We start from the raw sequence: 18,851 nt of genomic DNA, 5'->3' as shown, positions 1-18,851 counted from the left end.
AGCATGTTCATTGAGGAGGAAGAGGATAGTCACTCAGCATAACAGGATAGTCACTCAGCATCAGCATATCTTGAAGGGATCTGACATTTCAAAAAATTTTATTCGGTTACATCAGCATCAGATGCTTAGTATCTGGTGGTGATCCAAGACTGATTCATTTTTATGAAGGTCAGTTGATCGACCGAGTCAGTGGACAGGCGCACCCTGTGATCAGTTACAAAGCCTCCAGCAGCACTGAATGTGCGTTCCGAAAGAACGCTGGATGCAGGACCGGCCAGTAGCTCAGTTGCATACTGTGCAAGCTCTGGCCAGTGATCCATCCTCAAGACCCAGTAACCCAGAGGATTTTCGGTGGGAAAGGTGTCCAAGTCAGATCTTGCCCCTAGGTATTCCTGCACCATGTAAAACAGACGCTGGCGATGGTTGCTGGAACCGATCATACCTTGGAGCTGTGGACTAAAAAATTGTCTGAACGCATCGGTCAGACAGCCACCTTCTCCACCACTCCTTCTTTGACTGACCGAAGCCTCGGCAACACGTTGTCCAGGAACAGGAGTTTGTAACCTCCCAGTCTCTGGGAACGCGTTGCACAGACCTTTCTGCAAGGCCTCCCGAAGATGTTTCATCCTTTGCTCCCTCTGCGAAGGCAAGATAAGGTCTGCTACCTTACTCTTGTAATGTGGATCAAGGAGGGTTGCCAGCCAGTAACGATCCCTCTCCTTGATGTCACGAATACGAGGATCCTTCCGCAGGCTTTGCAGGATCAGGGAGGCCATGCAGCGTAGGTTTGCTGAGGCATTCGGTTCAAAGTCCTCTGGGTCACTAAGGACGACATGATCCGCAGCCACCTCCTCCCGGCCACGTACAAGTCCATGGGTTTCTTGGGACTGTAAATGATCCCTTAATGACTGCTGCTGATGCTGAGTGCCAGGCTTCATCTCCATGCTGACACAATCCTCCTCCTCCTCGTCCTCTTCCTGTGTGATCAGCGGGCACACAGGAACACTGTCTGGATAAAGGGATCCTTGAGAGCTAAGGAAGTCCTCCTCTTCCTGCCTCTGTTCTGCCTCAAGTGCCCTGTCCATTATTCCACGCAGCGTGTGCTCCAACAGGTGGACAAGGGGGACAGTGTCACTGATGCATGCACTGTCACTGCTCACCATCCCCGTGGCCTCCTCAAATGGTGACAGGACAGTGCATGCATCCCTGGCATGGGGAAAAAAAACAAGCTCCCCTGACCCTGTCCTGGTGCCATAGTCGCACAGGTCGCATTGCTTTTGGAGGTCTGCCAGCCGAGCACTGGCATTATATGACCGGTGGAAATGCACACAGACTTTCCTGGCCTGCCTCAGGACATCCTGTAAGCCAGGGTACCTGCCCAAGAACCGCTGCACCACCAAGTTAAGGACGTGAGCCAAACCGGGCACATGGGTCAGTTGTCCCTGTCGGAGGGAGGAGAGGAGGTTGGTGCCATTGTCGCAAACCACCATTCCTGGCTTAAGTTGACGTGGCGTCAACCATCGCTGAACCTGCCCCTGCAGAGCTGACAGAATCTCTGCCCCAGTGTGGCTCCTTTCCCCCAAGCACACCAGCTCAAGCACCACATGGCATCTTTTGGCCTGCGTACTTGCGTAGCCCCTTGAACACCTACGGAGCACTGCTGGTTCCGAGGACAAAGCACAGGAAGAGGCCACGGAGGAAGAAGAAGAGGAGGGGGTGGAGGAGAGAGGTGTGTCAGAATCACCAGTAGTGGCATTTTGGAGGCGCGGTGGCGGAACAACCTCCAACACTACTGCACCTTGTCCTGCATCCTTTCCAGCTGCCAGCAGAGTCACCCAATGCGCCGTGAAACTTAGGTAACATCCCTGTCCATGCCTGCTGGACCATGAGTCAGCGGTAATATGCACCTTACCGCTGACCGCCCTGTCCAGTGAGGCGAAGACATAGCTTTCCACATGCCAGTAGAGAGCCGGTATCGCCTTCTGTGAGAAAAAGTGGCGTTTGGGAACCTGCCACTGAGGAACCGCACATTCCACAAACTCACGGAAGGGGGCAGAGTCTACCAACTGAAAAGGTAGCAGTTGAAGTGCTAGCAATTTTGCCAAGCTAGCATTTAACCGCTGGGCATGTGGATGGCTGGGAGCGAACTTCTTTCGGCGGTGCAGCAGCTGGGGCAGGGAAATTTGCCTGACACAATCTGACGTCGGTGTACTGATAGGAGATTGCCCGCAAGTACTTGGCTGTGACACACCTAATTCTACACCTTCATTCCTCTCAGTGCAGGTCTCAGTATAGTGGGGTTGGAGATCCCAGCTGATGAGGAGCAAGGAGAGGTCCTCTTTGTTCTTTGGTGTGGGTCTTTAAGGTACACTTGCCAACGAACTGCATGGCAGGTCAACATATGTCTGGTCAAGCATGTGGTGCCCAAGTGGGAGATGTTTTGGCCACGTGAGATATGCTTGAGACATATGTTGCAAACAGCAGCGGTGGGATCTGATGCATCTCAAAAAAGGCCCACACCAAAGAACTTTTGGAATAACGTGCAGAGAAAGCAGTGCCCTGCACATGCGGAGCTCTGCGGTGAGATGCAGTCAGTGTACTGCCCTTAGGCTGGCCCCTGGAGGGCCTCCTCTCTCCAATCAGGCACCCATGTGGAGTCAGTGACCTCATCATCCCCTCCCTCCTCATCACTGAAGCAAACCTGGCAGTATGCTGCAGCAGGGGAAACGTGACTGCCAGATTGCTGTCCTTCTTGGGCACCCCCTCTGTCTGGGCTCACGTTACTGCCTTCCTATAGCTGAGTAGCATCATCGGAGCCTTCAAAATGCTGGGCATACTCCTGGAGCATGTATCCAACTTTGTGGTCAAACCGTTCAGGGGACTCCTCAGGAGGATATGGTGGGGCTAGGGAAGGAGTCACTGATGCTATTGAGCCGAGGGAAGAGGCCACATTGGCAGCTGCTTTGCCAGACAAAGTACCCTGAGCCTGGGTGAGAAAGGATGAGGAGGATGAGGGCGGCTTGGTCATCCACTCGACCAAGTCTTCCGCATGTTGTGGCTCAACACGGCCAGCTGCTGAAAAAAAGGCCAAGTGTGTCCCACGGCCATGTGCTGATGAGGATGCACAGTGTCCACGACCAACACTGTTGCCTCTAGACACAGAGCCTGCTTGCCCTCTTTTATTGGCTTGTGACTGTCTGCCTCTCCTTGTTGGCCTTCCAGACATACTATTCGCCTGCAGTGAGATGTAGCTGCACAAAACTGGGATGTATATATATACCGATTATACTGCAGCTAGCAGAATACTGCCTGCCTGTAGTATTATTAGTATGAGAACACCTGCACTTGTCTTCAGGTAGCTATACTGTAGGTGCAACTGTGCAGGGTACACAGTAAAGTAACTGGAAATACGTCAAGAGCCCACACAAGCACCTGGCTTCAGGTAGCTATACTGTAGGTGCAACTGTGCAGGGTACACAGTACACTAACTGGAAATACTTCAAGAGCCTACACAAGCACCTGGCTTCAGGTAGCTATACTGTAGGTGCAACTGTGCAGGGTACACAGTACAGTAACTGGAAATACGTCAAGAGCCTACACAAGCACCTGCTTCGGGTAGTTATACTGTAGGTGCAACTGTGCAGGGTACACAGTACAGTAACTGGAAATACGTCAAGAGCCTACACAAGCACCTGGCTTCAGGTAGCTATACTGTAGGTGCAACTGTGCAGGATACACAGTACAGTAACTGGAAATACGTCAAGAGCCTACACAAGCACCTGGCTTCAGGTAGCTATACCGTAGGTGCAACTGTGCAGGGTACACAGTACACTAACTGGAAATACTGTAAAAACACCTGCCTGCCTGTCAGTATATTAGGAAGAGAAGAACAAGATCTAGCTAAACTGAATACAGTATATATATATATACACACAACATCTGGGATGCATATATATACACAATACACTGTAAGTGCAGCTAACTGACTCGACCTGCCTACTCTATCTAACTTAAATCAAATGACACTGTCTCTCTGTCTATCTATCTCTCTCCAGTCTCCAACGCAACACGGTACACAAGGCCGCCACGGAGGCGGCCTTATATAGTGTGGGCGTGTACTAAACCCCCTGAGCCATAATTGGCCAAAGCCTCCTTGGCTTTGGCCAATTAGGGCTTTCTGTACACACAGCAATGTGATTGGCCAAGCATGCAGGTCATAGTGCATGCTTGACCAATCATCAGCCAGCAATGCACTGTGATGCCGCAGTGAATTATGGGCCATGACGCGCCACTCGAATTTGGCGCGAACAGCCCATGTCGTTCGTAATTCGGCGAACAACCGAACACATGATGAACATGATGATGTCAAACATGCCTTCAACACGAACACAAAGCTCATCCCTACAGTTGAGTCATACTGGCCTGTGTTCTGGAATCGCCAGTGTGCCTCCCTCTGAAAAGTGACATGCTGATTTCCAGCTGAGAGACTTCAGCATGTCCGGTTCTTCATTAACGAGCAAACTAATCTCAGTCCCCGGCTGTGTGTGGACAGACTGAGATTTTGAATGCAAGGGGGAATGTTGAGGGACATTGCCTTCGGGAAGTACAGTCCCTTGCACCATGGCATGGCCTATTGCTGTTTGATTACAGCCATGCCTTTCAGTTATCCCTGCGAAGAAGGGAAACTGCTGTGAATGTTGCTGATGTGTGATTGCATCCTAGGTGAAATATTGTTGAACTTTGGGGCTCCAAGGACACTGAGGTGTTAGTTAAATAGGTAGGATAAGCTGTGGCAAAAGGGGCAAGTTATCACCTTGAACTTGAAAATGGCCGAAAAAAAAAAAAATATATATGTGTGTATATATATATATATATATATATATATATATATATATATATATATATATATATACACACACACACACACACACGGACTGTTTCTCACTATACTGACCACCAGGTGGCATGAGAGTGCCAACCTGAGTGAGTCCTGGTTCACATTATGCAAAATGTTTGATAGGAGTTACTAAGTTTTTCTCTAGGATTGTCATGAAAAAGGGCTGGTACCCTCAAGTGGGTGGGGCCAAATTTCCATCTGTATATGTGCTTAGATATGGTCATTGTTATTATATAAAGATGTGTCGTAGTGTGTATTGGCACTGTTTTACTGTTCTCGGATGATGGTAATTAACATTCACTCATGTATATAATGCACTGTGTTATTTTAGGGATAAAATGTGTTTCTAAGCTGTCTATTTCTTCTCTTTCAGGTGTTCCTGCACCCATTATGTCTTCCTTGGCTAAGGAGAGACATATATATATATATATATATATATATATATATATATATACATATATATCTATCCTGTTGTTTATTTCATGTGGTATGCCACATGCATTGTTATTATTTTTCTTTTTCCCTGTTACCCCACCTAAGTTTTGCCAGGACATCCACTCTCAGGCTTGAGAGTTCAATTTTTTTTTTCTTTGCAAACGCCGAGATGTAGTTTCCTATAAAGGGGATGGGTGTAGCACCCTGGTGTTTAGGCAGGGTTGCTAATAAAATTAAAAATCTGGAATTGCTGCACTTTTTCTCTTCTGTCACTAGGTGGCACTGTGGCTGGTGACATTAGATCGACAAGGGCATAGCATGGTCAGATTATAAATGGATGGGGTGTCTCAGCCAATTGGCAGGGTTTTTTTAGTCCTTTGGCCTGCTGGGAAAGCCTATTTTTTTGGGAGGAGTCAGGTGATCGGTGCCTGGACAGCTGTCTAGGTGGACGTGTGTTATGTCGCCCCGGGTTTCTAGGCCAGAAGCCAAAGGCCTATCTCAGGGACACCTGGTTGCTAGGCTGCCTGAGGCCCATCCAGGAGCAGAAGAAGCAGTGTGGGGTTGGGACTGCAGGATTGGAGTCTAACCGAGTTGCAAAGGTTCAGCTGGACGGGGAACCAGTTGTGGTCGGAGGTAAAGGGGAAGCAGTCACCACTAAAGGACCATCCACCTTATTACCGGAGCCTACTGTGAGTAAGCTCGAGCATGTACCAGAGCAGTCTTTTCACCAGCCAGGGACAGCGAAGATGTGGGAAAGCTTCAGCGAGTGCCAAGCCAGGGACCCAGCGGGTTAGCGGGGGTGACGCTTGAGGAGTTTACAGCGGGTTAGCTGTGGAAGAGCTCAGGAGATCTGGTGACAACTGGGATCTGGAAGTCTAGTGAGAGACCAGGAGCTCAGTGAGTGAAGACCTACAGTGGGATACTGTGAGATAAGAGAAGAACTATTCAACTCTTGTTACCAAGAGTTATGTACGACTACCTTTAGTGACTGTTACAAGTTCAGTTGCCATAGGAGACAGCAGTCCTACCTATATAGACATGGCATCTGGCTGGAGGCCTTTTCCTGTATAGCTGTCTACCTATAGTTTGTCGGAGTCTGCCAATTACCATTGCGTCTACCTAAAGGTGTCCTGGCCCTAACCCGCTCTCCCACAGTTCTTGTTAAGAGACAATAAATCTCTTGTTCGCATTCAAAAAGTGACTGGTGCCTATCATTTCATCTTGCATTACACCCACCGTGCCTGTTAACCTACACTACAAGGAAGGATGTCAGCTCTGCCTAACTTTGAGGTCACTAGTTTTAGGAGTTGTCCATGATTTGGTAACAAATGCCCTTCATATTTTACAATCTAGTACTGAATGAAGGATAAAATGTAATGCTTACTTTGGGAATAAAGAATTCTTTGAAAGTCACATCTTGGGTAGTGGCATGTGGAACATTTGTTGGCACGATATTGGCAAACCTTTGGATTTCATGGATAACTGCATCAGTATACGGCATTTGTTTTCGATGTATCGGGCAAGGCTCTCCGGAACCAATGACTTTTTCAATCTCCTTCTGAACATTTTCTGGTATTGAAAGAAAGGCATACTGGCTTATTTCAGTTTTTTTTAAATTTTTCTTTAAGATATATCCTGTCATTCCCAAGCTTCTTATTAGTTAAATAATAAAGCCATTTCAGCAGCATTTTGGTGGGTATAGGCTTTCACTATAAAAGGCTCCCCTTGTCTACTATGGTTAACTTTAATTACAACCTGTCCAGATAAAAAGATGAAAGATATCCCTCCTGACTTGTGTTTTAGGCCTCATGCATACAGGACATGTTTATGACTATGGTTTTTGGGCGCTTTTTTTTTGGCGTCAGCATTTTTGGGCGTTTTCACAGTAAAAACACTCCCTATAATGCAGAGGCATAACTAGAACCTTCAGGGCCCCGGTGCAAGAAACCATGATGGGCCCCCCTGCCCCCCTTCCATACAAGCCCCAGGCTTCCAATTTTGGGAGGGTGTCCATGGACATCATCCCAAAACCGTGCTTCCCGCATGACCCCTGGGACGTGCATTCAGCGCAATCACAGCGGCCCTTTACCATGTGATCAGCTGATCACATGTAAACAGACTTGCTGGTTATCCACAGCCCTTTCCTCACACGCTGTGTCTGTGTTAGGAAAGGACTGCCGTTAACTGTTAAGAATGTCAGTAAATTGCTTACACTGATAATCATTGCCCCAGTCATCAGTGCCATCTATCAGTGCCCATCAGTGCTGCCTATCAGTGCTCATCAATACCGCCTATCTGTGCCCATCACTTCCACCTACAAGTGTTGCCTATCGGTGCTCATTAATGCCGCCTATTAGTGCCCATCAATTCTGCCTATCAGCACCACCTATCAGTGCTCATTAATGCCGCCTAACTGCGTCCATCAGTGCCACCTATCAGTACTCTTTAATTCTGCCCATCAAAGCCCATCAATACTGCCTGAGTTCTGCCTATCAGTGTTCCTCAGTGCCCATCAGTACCACCTATCAGTGCTCATCAATGCCACCTATCAGTGCAGCCTATCAGTGCACATTAGTGCCCCCTATCAGTGCTGCCTATCAGTGCTCATCAATGTGGCCTATCAGTGCTCATCAGTGCCCATCAGTGCCTCCTATCAGTGCCCATAAATGCTTCCTATCAGTGCCCATCAGTGCCTTTTATCAGTGTCCATCAGTGCCTTCTATCAGTGACCATTAGTGCCTCCTATCAGTGCCCATTAGTGCCTTCTATCAGTGCCCAACAGTGCCTTTTATCAGTGCCTCCTATCAGTGCCCATTAGTGCCTTCTATCAGTGCCCATCAGTGCCCATAAATGCCTCCTATCAGTGCCCATCAGTGCCCACCAGTGCCTTCTATCAATGCTCATCAGTGCCGTCTATCAGTGCTCATCAGTGCCGTCTATCAGTGCTCATTAGTGCCTATCAGTGCCTTCTATCAGTGCTCATCAGTGCCTTTTATCAGTGCCTTCTATCAGTGCTCATAAATGCCTTCTATCAGTGCTCATCAGTGCCTTCTATTAGTGCCCATCAGTGCCTTTTATCAGTGCCTCCTATCAGTGCCCATTAGTGCCTTCTATCAGTGCCCATTAGTGCCTTCTATCAGTGCCCATCAGTGCCTTCTATCAGTGCCCATCAGTGCCTTCTATCAGTGCTCATCAGTGCTTTCGATCAGTACTCCTAAGTGCCTTCCAACAGTGCCCATCAGTGCCTTCTATCAGTGCTCATCAGTGCCTTCTATCAGTGTCCATCAGTGCTCATCAGTGCCTTCTATCAGTGCTCATCAGTGCCTTCTATCAGTGCTCATCAGTGCCTTCTATTAGTGCCCATCAGTGCCTTTTATCAGTGCCTCCTATCAGTGCCCATTAGTGCCTTTTATCAGTGCCCATTAGTGCCTTCTATCAGTGCTCATCAGTGCCTTCTATCAGTGCCCATCAGTGCCTTCTATCAGTGCCCATTAGTGCCTCTATCAGTGCCTTCTATCAGTGCTCATCAGTGCCGTCTATCAGTGCTCATCAGTGCCGTCTATCAGTGCTCATCAGTGCCCATCAGTGCCTTCTATCAGTGCCTTCTATCAATGCTCATCAGTGCCTTCTATCAGTGCTCATCTGTGCCGTCTATCAGTGCTCATCAGTGCCGTCTATCAGTGCTCATCAGTGCCTTCTATCAGTGCCCATCAGTGCCTTCTATCAGTGCTCATCAGTGCCTTCTATCAGTGCTCATAAGTGCCTTCTATCAGTGCTCATCAGTGCCTTCTATTAGTGCCCATCAGTGCCTTTTATCAGTGCCTCCTATCAGTGCTCATTAGTGCCTTCTATCAGTGCCCATTAGTGCCTTCTATCAGTGGCCATCAGTGCCTTCTATCAGTGCTCATCAGTGCCTTCTATCAGTGCCCATCAGTGCCTTCTATCAGTGCCCATCAGTGCCTCCTATCAGTGCCCATTAGTGCCTTCTATCAGTGCCCATTAGTGCCTTCTATCAGTGCCCATTAGTGCCTTCTATCAGTGCCCATCAGTGCCTTCTATCAGTGCTCATCAGTGCCTTCTATCAGTGCCCATCAGTGCCTTCTATCAGTGCCCATCAGTGCCTCCTATCAGTGCCCATTAGTGCCTTCTATCAGTGCCCATTAGTGCCTTCTATCAGTGCCCATCAGTGCCTTCTATCAGTGCTCATCAGTGCCTTCTATCAGTGCCTATCAGTGCCTTCTATCAGTGCTCATTAGTGTCCATCAGTGCCTTCTATCAGTGCTCATCAGTGCCTTCTATCAGTGCTCATCAGTGCCTTCTATCAGTGCTCATCAGTGCCTTCTATCAGTGCCCATCAGTGCCTTCTATTAGTGCTCATCAGTGCCTTCCAACAGGCAGTCAAGTGTGAAGCTAACAAGCGCACATTTCCCACAGACCACACAGGAGGGGGGGGGGGGAGCCGTGAGATCAGCTGTGTGTCCTCCTCTCTCATCCCGTGCTAGAGACGATGGACAGGCAAATAGAACATTAATGCCACCAGTGTCTCTGTTGTGCTACTGTTCCATGACACACGATCTCCGCTCAGAGCCGTGTGTGAAGAGCAACCCCGCTGGGCCCCCCCACAGTGGCGGAATGCTGGGCCCAGTTGCAAGTGCGACTGTTGTGACCCTGGTAATTTCGCCACTGCTATAATGTAAAAACGTCTAAGAACGGCAAAAGAGGCTAAACACACCTAACAGCTTGTTGCAGCATTTAGCCGCGTTTAGCAGCGTTTTTTGGCATTTCACATTTTTACAGCTCAAAGGTCTCTGCTTCTGGATGCACAGGCTGATTTTTTTTTTGTACTACCCCTAAACGCTTATGCCTCCAAACTAACATGAAGGGGCGTTTAGAGGCAGTAAAAAAAAAATGTCAGATGCCCCTAACAGCAGCTGTAAAAAATGTCCTGTGTGCATGAGCCCTATTCACTATAAATAGATCCCCCTGTCTCCTATGGTTAACTTTAATTACAACCTGTCCACATTTAAAAATGTGGAAGCTATCCTCCTGACTTGTGTTTTAAAGTGTTAGCTCTAGCGCTCTAGGCAGTGGCAGTAATGTTCCTATTCATGATCAGGTTGTATTTCTCAAGAACAAATGATATTTATACCAGTCATATAGTCTAAGCAGTTATCAGGGAATTGTCATGTGACTGGGAAGATTGGGGAAAATATCACAGGGATGATCGAAAAAAAAAAACACACACAAAATGAATAGCTTACCTTGTATTTCTGGGTATTTCATCATCAGCAGGAGGCCCCATCGGAGAGTGGTGGAAGTTGTCTCCATTCCTGCAGCAAACAAGTCTGTCACCAGAACTGTTAGATTTGTATCATTGAAATATAACTCTGGATTTGGCTTTTCCTGAAAGTTGTAAAAAACATAGCCCATCATATTTTATATGACATAGTAAAATATATTTTATATCACCCCCATCAAATCAATCCCCGCATCTATTACCTTTTGTACCACCATCCCCTCCCTTTATAATGTAAGCTCTACGAGCAGGGCCCTCCTGTCCCTTCTGTATTGAACTGTACTGTAATTGTAAAGCACTGTGTAAACTGTTGGCGCTAAATAAATCGTGTATAATAATAATAATAATAATAATAATAATAATAATAATAAATAATAAATAATATTTTGTTTAGCTCTTATATATTTGTTGGGGTGACTTAGGGTTCAATTTTAACCACTTCCGGACTGCCGCACGCCGATATACGTCCTAACTTTGAAGAGGAATATTGTTGTTATGGCAGCAGCTAGCTGCCATAACCCCAGTATCCTCTTCTTCGGCGGGCTAGCCAGTTTGCGATAATAGTGGCTCTGTGGCGCGAGATCACCCTCCCTCCCGCCACTCTTCCGTGCCCTCCGCTGCTAACCAGAGCTGTTGGTAGTGGCGGAGGCGATTGGATCCTTCTAAGTGTTAGGTATGGAGATGAGTGAGGGGAAGATGGCCCCCACCTGTCCCCATACCATTGCAGGGCGGAAGCGACGTCAAAACGTCACTTCCGCCCATAGCTCTTAAAGGGCCATTTTTATTTTTTTTATTTTTTCAAATGACATTTTTTTTTAATGCATTGTAGTGTAAATATGAGATCTGAGGTCTTTTTGACCCCAGATCTCATATTTAAGAGGTCCTTTCATGCTTTTTTCTATTACAAGGGATGTTTACATCCCTTGTAATAGGAATAAAAGTGACACTTTTTTTAAAGAATAGTGTAAAAATATAAAATAAAAAGTAAAATAAATAAGAAAAAGTAAATTTTTAAAAGCACCCTGTCCCACCGAGCTCACGTGCAGAAGCAAACGTGTACGTGAGTAGCGCCCGCATATGAAAACGGTGTTCAAACCACACATGTGAGGTATTGCAGCGATCGGTAGAGCGAGAGCAATAATTCTAGCTGTAGACCTCCTCTGTAACTCAAAACATGCAACCTGTAGAATTTTTTAAACGTCGCCTATGGAGATTTTTAAGGGTAAAAGTTTGTCGCCATTCCACAAGCGGGCGCAATTTTGAAGAGTGACATGTTGGGTATCAATTTACTCGGCGTAACATTACGCAGCAATGGCTCCTGCTGCTGTCTCAGCCAATGAGGAGGCAGAGAACCCGCAGAGCTACTGCTCTTGTAAACATTGCTGGATTGAGATGGGGCTCAGATAAGTATTGGAGGGCTGGGAGGGCTCCTGCACACAGAAGGTTTTTTACCTTCATGCATAGAATGCATGAAGGTAAAAAACCTTGAGCATTTACAACCACTTTATGCTCCCCCTCCCCGCTAGGATTACCTCTCACACAACAATTTTTTGTTTGTTGGTCCTAACCTGACTTGGTATATTGTAACAATGTATAAAATTGGATTTTGTTTAAGAGGACCTGAATTGTGACAGATGTCCCCTAAAAAGACAACTGAGGGAAAAGTACTAGTTATGAGGATGAAACAGGAGCAGGGAGATGCTTTCTACAGCTTTCTCTACAGCAAGAAGAACTGTGAACAGCACAGAGGTGACATCACCAATTTTCAATACAATACAATATCTTGTAAGACTAGCAGTCAGAGATAGCAATACCTTAGATCAGCGGTTCTCAACCTTCTAGTGCCGTGACCCCTTGATAAAATCTCCCAAGTTGTGGGGACCCCTAACAGTAAAATTATCTTCATAGCGTGGGTTGTCAGCACCCAAGGCAAGACAAGTAATTTGCGCTCGTAACCCACAGACATTTAGTGCTCCCTGAATCCCTTCCACTCATACAGTATTAAAACCCCTTATGATACCTTTTAGGACGTACCACTCTTTCTCTTTGTTCTCCTTTCTTTCCATTTTATCTCTCTCTATACTAATTTATTGGGTTTTTTTCCCCATCCCTCTCTCTAGCCATCTTTCTTGTTCTTTCTCTTATTCTTTCTCTCCCTTTTTCCTTGTTCCTCCCCCTCTTTTCCTCTCTCTCCTTCCATGTATTCTCTATTTTTATTCCTTCTCTTACTCCTTGGTGGGGAGGTGGGGGGAATGGGATGAGTGCCAATGCTCAGGGGAGTTCTGATCAGCCAACTTTGGTGCTCTTGATCAAGGTCATCTGATGTGAGAACTGTAGTGGGGACTTTTAATGGCAACTATAATCACAGGTAGTGTTACTCACTGTGTCTCTGGCTTCACTGTGTTTCCGACTTTGTGGCATCTCGTAGCAGTGACACCTATGCCAAAATCAGGAGATAGGGTCTCCTCCAGCCCCTCCCACTTCACATTCCTCACCAGTCATCTGACCTCTAGTCTCTGCCCCCCCACCCATGCCATGAACTGAATGGGCAGCTGCAAAGAGGCTGAGTGGGCGGCCACGGGCTCCAGGAACAGCCCAGCTGGGTGGCCGCTAAAAGGCTGGGAGAGCAATGCAGGCTTCAGGAACAGCCCAGGATTTGGTGACCCCTGACAAATCATCATTTGACCCCCAGGTTGAGAACCACTGCCTTAGATGATCTCACACTACACATATACTGCTATGAGGCTTAAAGCACAGGAAGTTCACTGATATTTTTCAGTAACATTTCAGAACAATATATACATATTTTAGTGTACTGCTTAGGCACAATTAACATTTCAAGATTTTTTCTTATAAGATGTGAAATCACTTAAAAAAACTACTTTACAGACTGAGCCTTTGTGATGTACTGTGTGGCAGGGTTTGCGAATGATGTATGTGTGTCAGCTAGGTTTCTCAGATACACATGATGAGGGACTCCAGGATTTGTGCCTGTTTGTTTTCTCACCAGTCTTGGTCTAGGTCTTGGAATCAAGAGGCTTTGGGTGCAATAAAGTCTTAATAGGTTCACATCTTACCTGTTAACCAGACCTCATTAATTAATCTCAGCTTTTTATGTGAGCTGACCAAGGATCAGGTGACTCTCTCTCCCTTTGCCCACTTGTAGGCAGGTGCAGTTTACCCTCCCCTCTCTAGGTGGTGCTGCATTGCTGTCCGCTCTACAGAGGGAATGGAAGATGAGAGGAACATTGTTCCTCTGCAGCCTCCATAGGGGTCACCAGTTGAGTAGTAGTCCAATTGGAAGCTGCAACACTGGATGATCTCAGCAGTCATCTTTTGTGGAGATAACGCTAATAAATAGAAGTGTACTGCTGCAGTTGGCGAACATATGTGAAGTGGGTAGAGTAGGGATAGCTCCCAACGGTCCTTGATTTCGAGGGACTGTCCCTGATTTGGAGCAATGTCCCTCTGTCTCTCATTCCTCCTCATTTGTCCCTCATTTTTGTCAGATCTATATAGATGTATATAAAATGCACTTTTTCTCTATCAAAAAGTGCTTTCCAGCGCTAAACCTTTCATCTGATTTCTAAATTGCTGCATTTGTAAAATTCTAAAAGCCAATATAAAGGAATAGTAGTGGTAAAAAAAGCACTTGTGGGTTTAACCAATCTTGTATTTTTGTACAATTCTGCTGTAAGGGGACGTGGCAAGGGGTGTGTCCTATGCCTGCATACTTTTGCTGATAGGTGTCCCTCATTCCCATCGCAAAAAGTTGGGAGGTATGGGATCCACGCTGAATAGGGGCAGCTCATTTAGCCCTAGGAAAAGGTTGCTGATGGAGGAGGGACATACTACAGACATAGCTGCCAGTTCCACTATTCTGGGACTCTAGAATATCACTCTTGTGATAAAGTGTTTGAGATTAGCCATTTAAAATGCCACTATTCTTCTTACAGCCACCCCTCCCCTCAGATGCTGCTCCAGTAACATAAGCCTTATAGAGTGACACTCTCAGTGTTGGGTTTACCGCGAAGTGCCTTTAACAGTGCAAAGAACTATTGCACCTGTGTTGACAGAGTTACTGAATCTCTGGTACCATAGTGTTGGGAACTGTTAAACCAAGTACCTTACCACTGTTCTTCTTGTGTTTTGGGTTACCTTCATTTAACCAATTAATAATTGTGCCACCATACTTGGTCTGTGTATGCCTGTCTCCCACATCCAGATAACTGGCCCCACCTACACACTGCTGGAGTAGAAAACTGACTGCTGACAGTACACTAAGAACATGCACATACTGTTAGTTTGTTCTGGGGAACTCATTAGGAGGTACCCTGTTAGTCAAGAACTGACCTATATTTAGTTTAGGGGCTCTGACATGCAGATGTTTTGTTTGTTTTATGCTTTGGATCTGCAGTATAAAGTCCTACTACACTGACATGTGTTTGTTTTATGCCTTGCTAAATAAAAGTGCAGGACAAATGTGCTTGGACTGTTTGTGGGTATCCCCATCTTGTGCATGGGTTACTGCTGCCACTACCAGCTGAGCCTGTCTCCGTTACAACTTTAATGAAAATTACCAATCAGAAGCAAGTAGGTTGTGTATAAAATAGCATATACCTCTTTTTGTTTGACAAGGAATACATCAATTAAATTTCTCTGATCGTTGACATCCAGGTGATCCCTCTGATTAGTGAAGGTTTCTCTGATAAAAGTGTGCATTTCCACTACATTTGGGTTGACTTGTCTGTGACTTCCAGGCAACCATCGGACCAGATATGGAAATGCATTGTACAACTAAATGAAGAAAAACAGTTAGATTCCTAATAATGATAAATAACCATAAATTGTCAATAGAATAAACACAAATTGTAAAATTATAAAGTATATGTATTTTTTTTATAAAGCAAGTAGTGTAAGTACCTGAATTTGACTTCATATCAGCCTCTTGCAGTCCATGTATAACAATATTGAAGTGCAAGAGGAATATTGCTTTATATGGCCAGAAAGCTATATGGCTGATAATTGCCTGAGTTTGGGAATCCCCTGGTATTTTTGAAAATACTGAACTAACAAGAAGACACCTGGACATGTGTGCTTTGTGTACTATGGGCCACCTTACAAGGAGAGGTGAACAAAAATATCATGTTAAAATGTTGCTGTAAAAATTACCTTACCAAAACCATTTGGGAGCCGATAATTCTGATATTATCATTGGTTATTGTCAAAAGCCTCAGAAGTTTTGGATCATCATACTCAAAGCGATGACCAAGCAATATGGACACAATGATATTGGCCACAGCAGCATTCATGATCATGGTGTTTTCAAATGGCTTTCCTGGAACATAACCAGAGATATTAATAAAAAAACTCATAGTATAGTAATAGTATAGTATAGTAAAAAAGGCTGACGGAGTAAAGGGTTTACTGATTTCTGCTTTGCTGCCTATTTTTTTACTGGACCATGCATATTTTCAACAAAATGCATTCCACTCTTCTAGTAAGATGTATGGGTTTTATGATAGTATAAGGAGCCTCTTGGGTATTTATGTTACATCCAACAAGGAATAATGACTAAAATAGATCATTGTATGTAGAAATGCTATAGCCTGCTTTGCTTCCCTTATGAAAGGTAATGACATAAACAATTATAATTGAAATTTACAGCAGTTCTCATAAATTAAATTCAAGCTATTCAATCATCATTAAATAGCTTTTGTAAAGGAGATTGTCTAGGGTGTATAAGTTGGGACTTGAAAGAAAGATGCCAACCTGTGACTGCTCGTTTTCAGGAAATAGACACCACCTAATAACAAGATTCTAGTAAAGAGTTTAGACTTCAGAAGAGAGTGATCTCCCCAAGACAATAGGAGCATTGTCAATAAAGGGGACAATGGAAAACACTGAGTATGTGAGTGTGTGAGAGGCCTGAAGAATCTGAGAAAAAATAGATATAGTATGGCATGCCTACTGGGTACATACAGTATATAGGAATCTATAGAGATAGTGAGAACAGAGGACGCTAAATATATAGGATGGGTGTTTTTGTCAAATGTTGCCTTTTGCATGTATTGCTGTTCAAATATATGCACTAAAACATATAGTTCAAATATATGCACTAAAACATATATGCAACTTAAGCCGGCCTTAGATGGTTTAAATCACAGCTGGTTAAGCTGAGATTGATCGACTTGGGTACAACCAGCATGTTGGATTTTTACATGCAATTATTGTCAGCGGCTATAGCTGCTTGCAATTATTACTGTGCTCTCCTGGCAGAGACAGCTCTCTGCGCCCCTCTCCCCCGGGAGAACAACCCATGGTTGCAGTAGAGAAAATCTCATCATCTATGGCCTGCCTTAGCAGGACCTTCTGTGTAAAGAAATGCAACGTAAATCAGAACAGAATAAATGCAACCTTAGAACTGTCAAACACAATGTATTACTACTGACCTTTGTAGGCTTTAAAAACTTTTACCAACTTTTGGCACTCTTCAGTGATCTTCTCTTCTATTGTTCTCTTCCCCATACCAAAATCTCGCAGTGTAGAAAGAGTAAATCGTCTCATGGCTTTCCAGTTATTACCATTGGAAAATATAAGACCTGATGAAAGAAGAAGCAAGTGAGACCCAAAAAAATAGCCATATGAGCTATCGAAAAACATATACAGTACATTACATATTTGTAAGGAGGCAGGGCGGGCAACCATTGTTTTTATTGTGTAAAAAAGTGTCCAAAATGGAATAAATTCTGCATTTTTCTACTTTAATTAGTGGAATTGTTATATTTTGCAGATGTTTGAAGTGCATAACAGATCCTTTTATTGAGAATTACTATGTTATAATACAGCATCATTTACAGAGCTATTCTCATGTTAAATTAGATTTCATGCCTTCTAAACCCACTGCTGTGTTGATTGCTTGCATCTAGCGAAGTGATTGACCTTCTTTTAAAAAATTGCCCTAAAATTTGTTCACATGACCATTAAGTATATGCTATAGTTCTCTGTATGCTAAACTGGTCATAAAAAGATCAGATTAAATATTGTATAAATACCGTGTTCCTTGTTTGAATCTATAAAAACTGGCACACGTGGTCTTCCAGAAAACTCCTCCGCGTAGTTGACCAGTGCATCTTTCACTGTCTTATAGCCACACAATATAACCATCTTCTGAGGTCCTATCTGTAGACTGTACACTGAGCCATATTTCTCAGCAAGCTGAAAATTAAAAAAGTGTTTTAATGATATATTGTATATCTAAGAACTTAGTTTAGTATGCTGTATATTGCCACAAAGGGCTTGCTCATTAAAAAGTAAATAATTTAAAGCTTAACTCTAGTCAGTGTTTTTTTTTCTTTAACAGTATGTAGCACTACCCCCTGAGGAGCTGCTGGTTAAGACGGGTCCTCTGTTCTTTGCCTCAACCTCTATAAGAACTTCAGCCCCTCTGAAACACTAGATTGAGTGTACAAAGCATGCAATGCCCCAGAAAATCACTGAAAGAAATATCTGGTAACCATTAATGCTACACACTAATTAATACAACATTAATACAATGTGCAAACAGGCACACAACCAGTTGGTAAAGGCAAAATTAATATATTGTCATCCAATATGGCGGGTAAGGAGGCAAGCTTGAAAAATGGATTAACAAAGGCAATAATGCATTTTAGCATACAGAGTGATTAGTAATAAGGACCAGGCATAAGATGACATTTGGCATCCGAATCAGCATGGTCACCTAAAGAGCAGTGGGCAGTAAAATACAGGAGACTATACTGCCAAACTGCATTAATGGCGACAATGCTTGGCCTGGGCCAACTGCATGATCAATGTCCGCAAAAAATAAATAAATAGAATGAAAAGTAGAAGGGACCAAAAGGGACTTGCAGGATGGTTTTGCTGGAGGAGCAGTCCTTTGTGGTGTTCTTCTGCCATCAATCATTGGGGCCCTTTAAGAAATGGTGGTGCTCATAGCAACATTTTTAGTAACCAGCATGCAGTTAATATGCAGTAAAGATGTGGTACAGGTGCACTGTAGATGCGGGACAAATGCAGTGACAATTCGGTATAACTACAGTATAGGTTTGGCAGAATGGTGGTATAGGGTTGGGTATAGATGTGATATGGGTTGGATGCACTTGGTGTCCTGCTCTCAGTGGCTCAGTCTCTGCTAGCAGTGTCAATAATGAGCAGATAGTCCTCACACCAGATACTCCTGTG

General features: G+C 44.7%; 1 protein-coding gene across 1 annotated transcript in view; it reads right to left on the bottom strand.

The window, feature by feature from the left end:
- LOC141141157 (uncharacterized) overlaps positions 1-18,851 on the bottom strand; it is a 156,543-nt gene that overhangs the window by 16,368 nt on the left and 121,324 nt on the right. The window contains exons 17-22 of the mRNA XM_073628860.1: positions 17,684-17,846; positions 17,081-17,230; positions 15,806-15,966; positions 15,249-15,425; positions 10,594-10,735; positions 6,717-6,901 (exon numbers count right to left, since the gene is read on the bottom strand). Coding sequence (XP_073484961.1) covers positions 6,717-6,901; positions 10,594-10,735; positions 15,249-15,425; positions 15,806-15,966; positions 17,081-17,230; positions 17,684-17,846 — 978 coding nt within the window. The remainder of the gene's footprint in view (positions 1-6,716; positions 6,902-10,593; positions 10,736-15,248; positions 15,426-15,805; positions 15,967-17,080; positions 17,231-17,683; positions 17,847-18,851) is intronic.

Source organism: Aquarana catesbeiana, linkage group LG04, assembly GCF_042186555.1.
Source record: "Aquarana catesbeiana isolate 2022-GZ linkage group LG04, ASM4218655v1, whole genome shotgun sequence".
In the NCBI taxonomy this organism is placed as follows: domain Eukaryota; kingdom Metazoa; phylum Chordata; class Amphibia; order Anura; family Ranidae; genus Aquarana; species Aquarana catesbeiana.
Note: the sequence above shows the minus strand (reverse complement) of the source record. Positions and strands in the feature narration are given on the sequence as shown.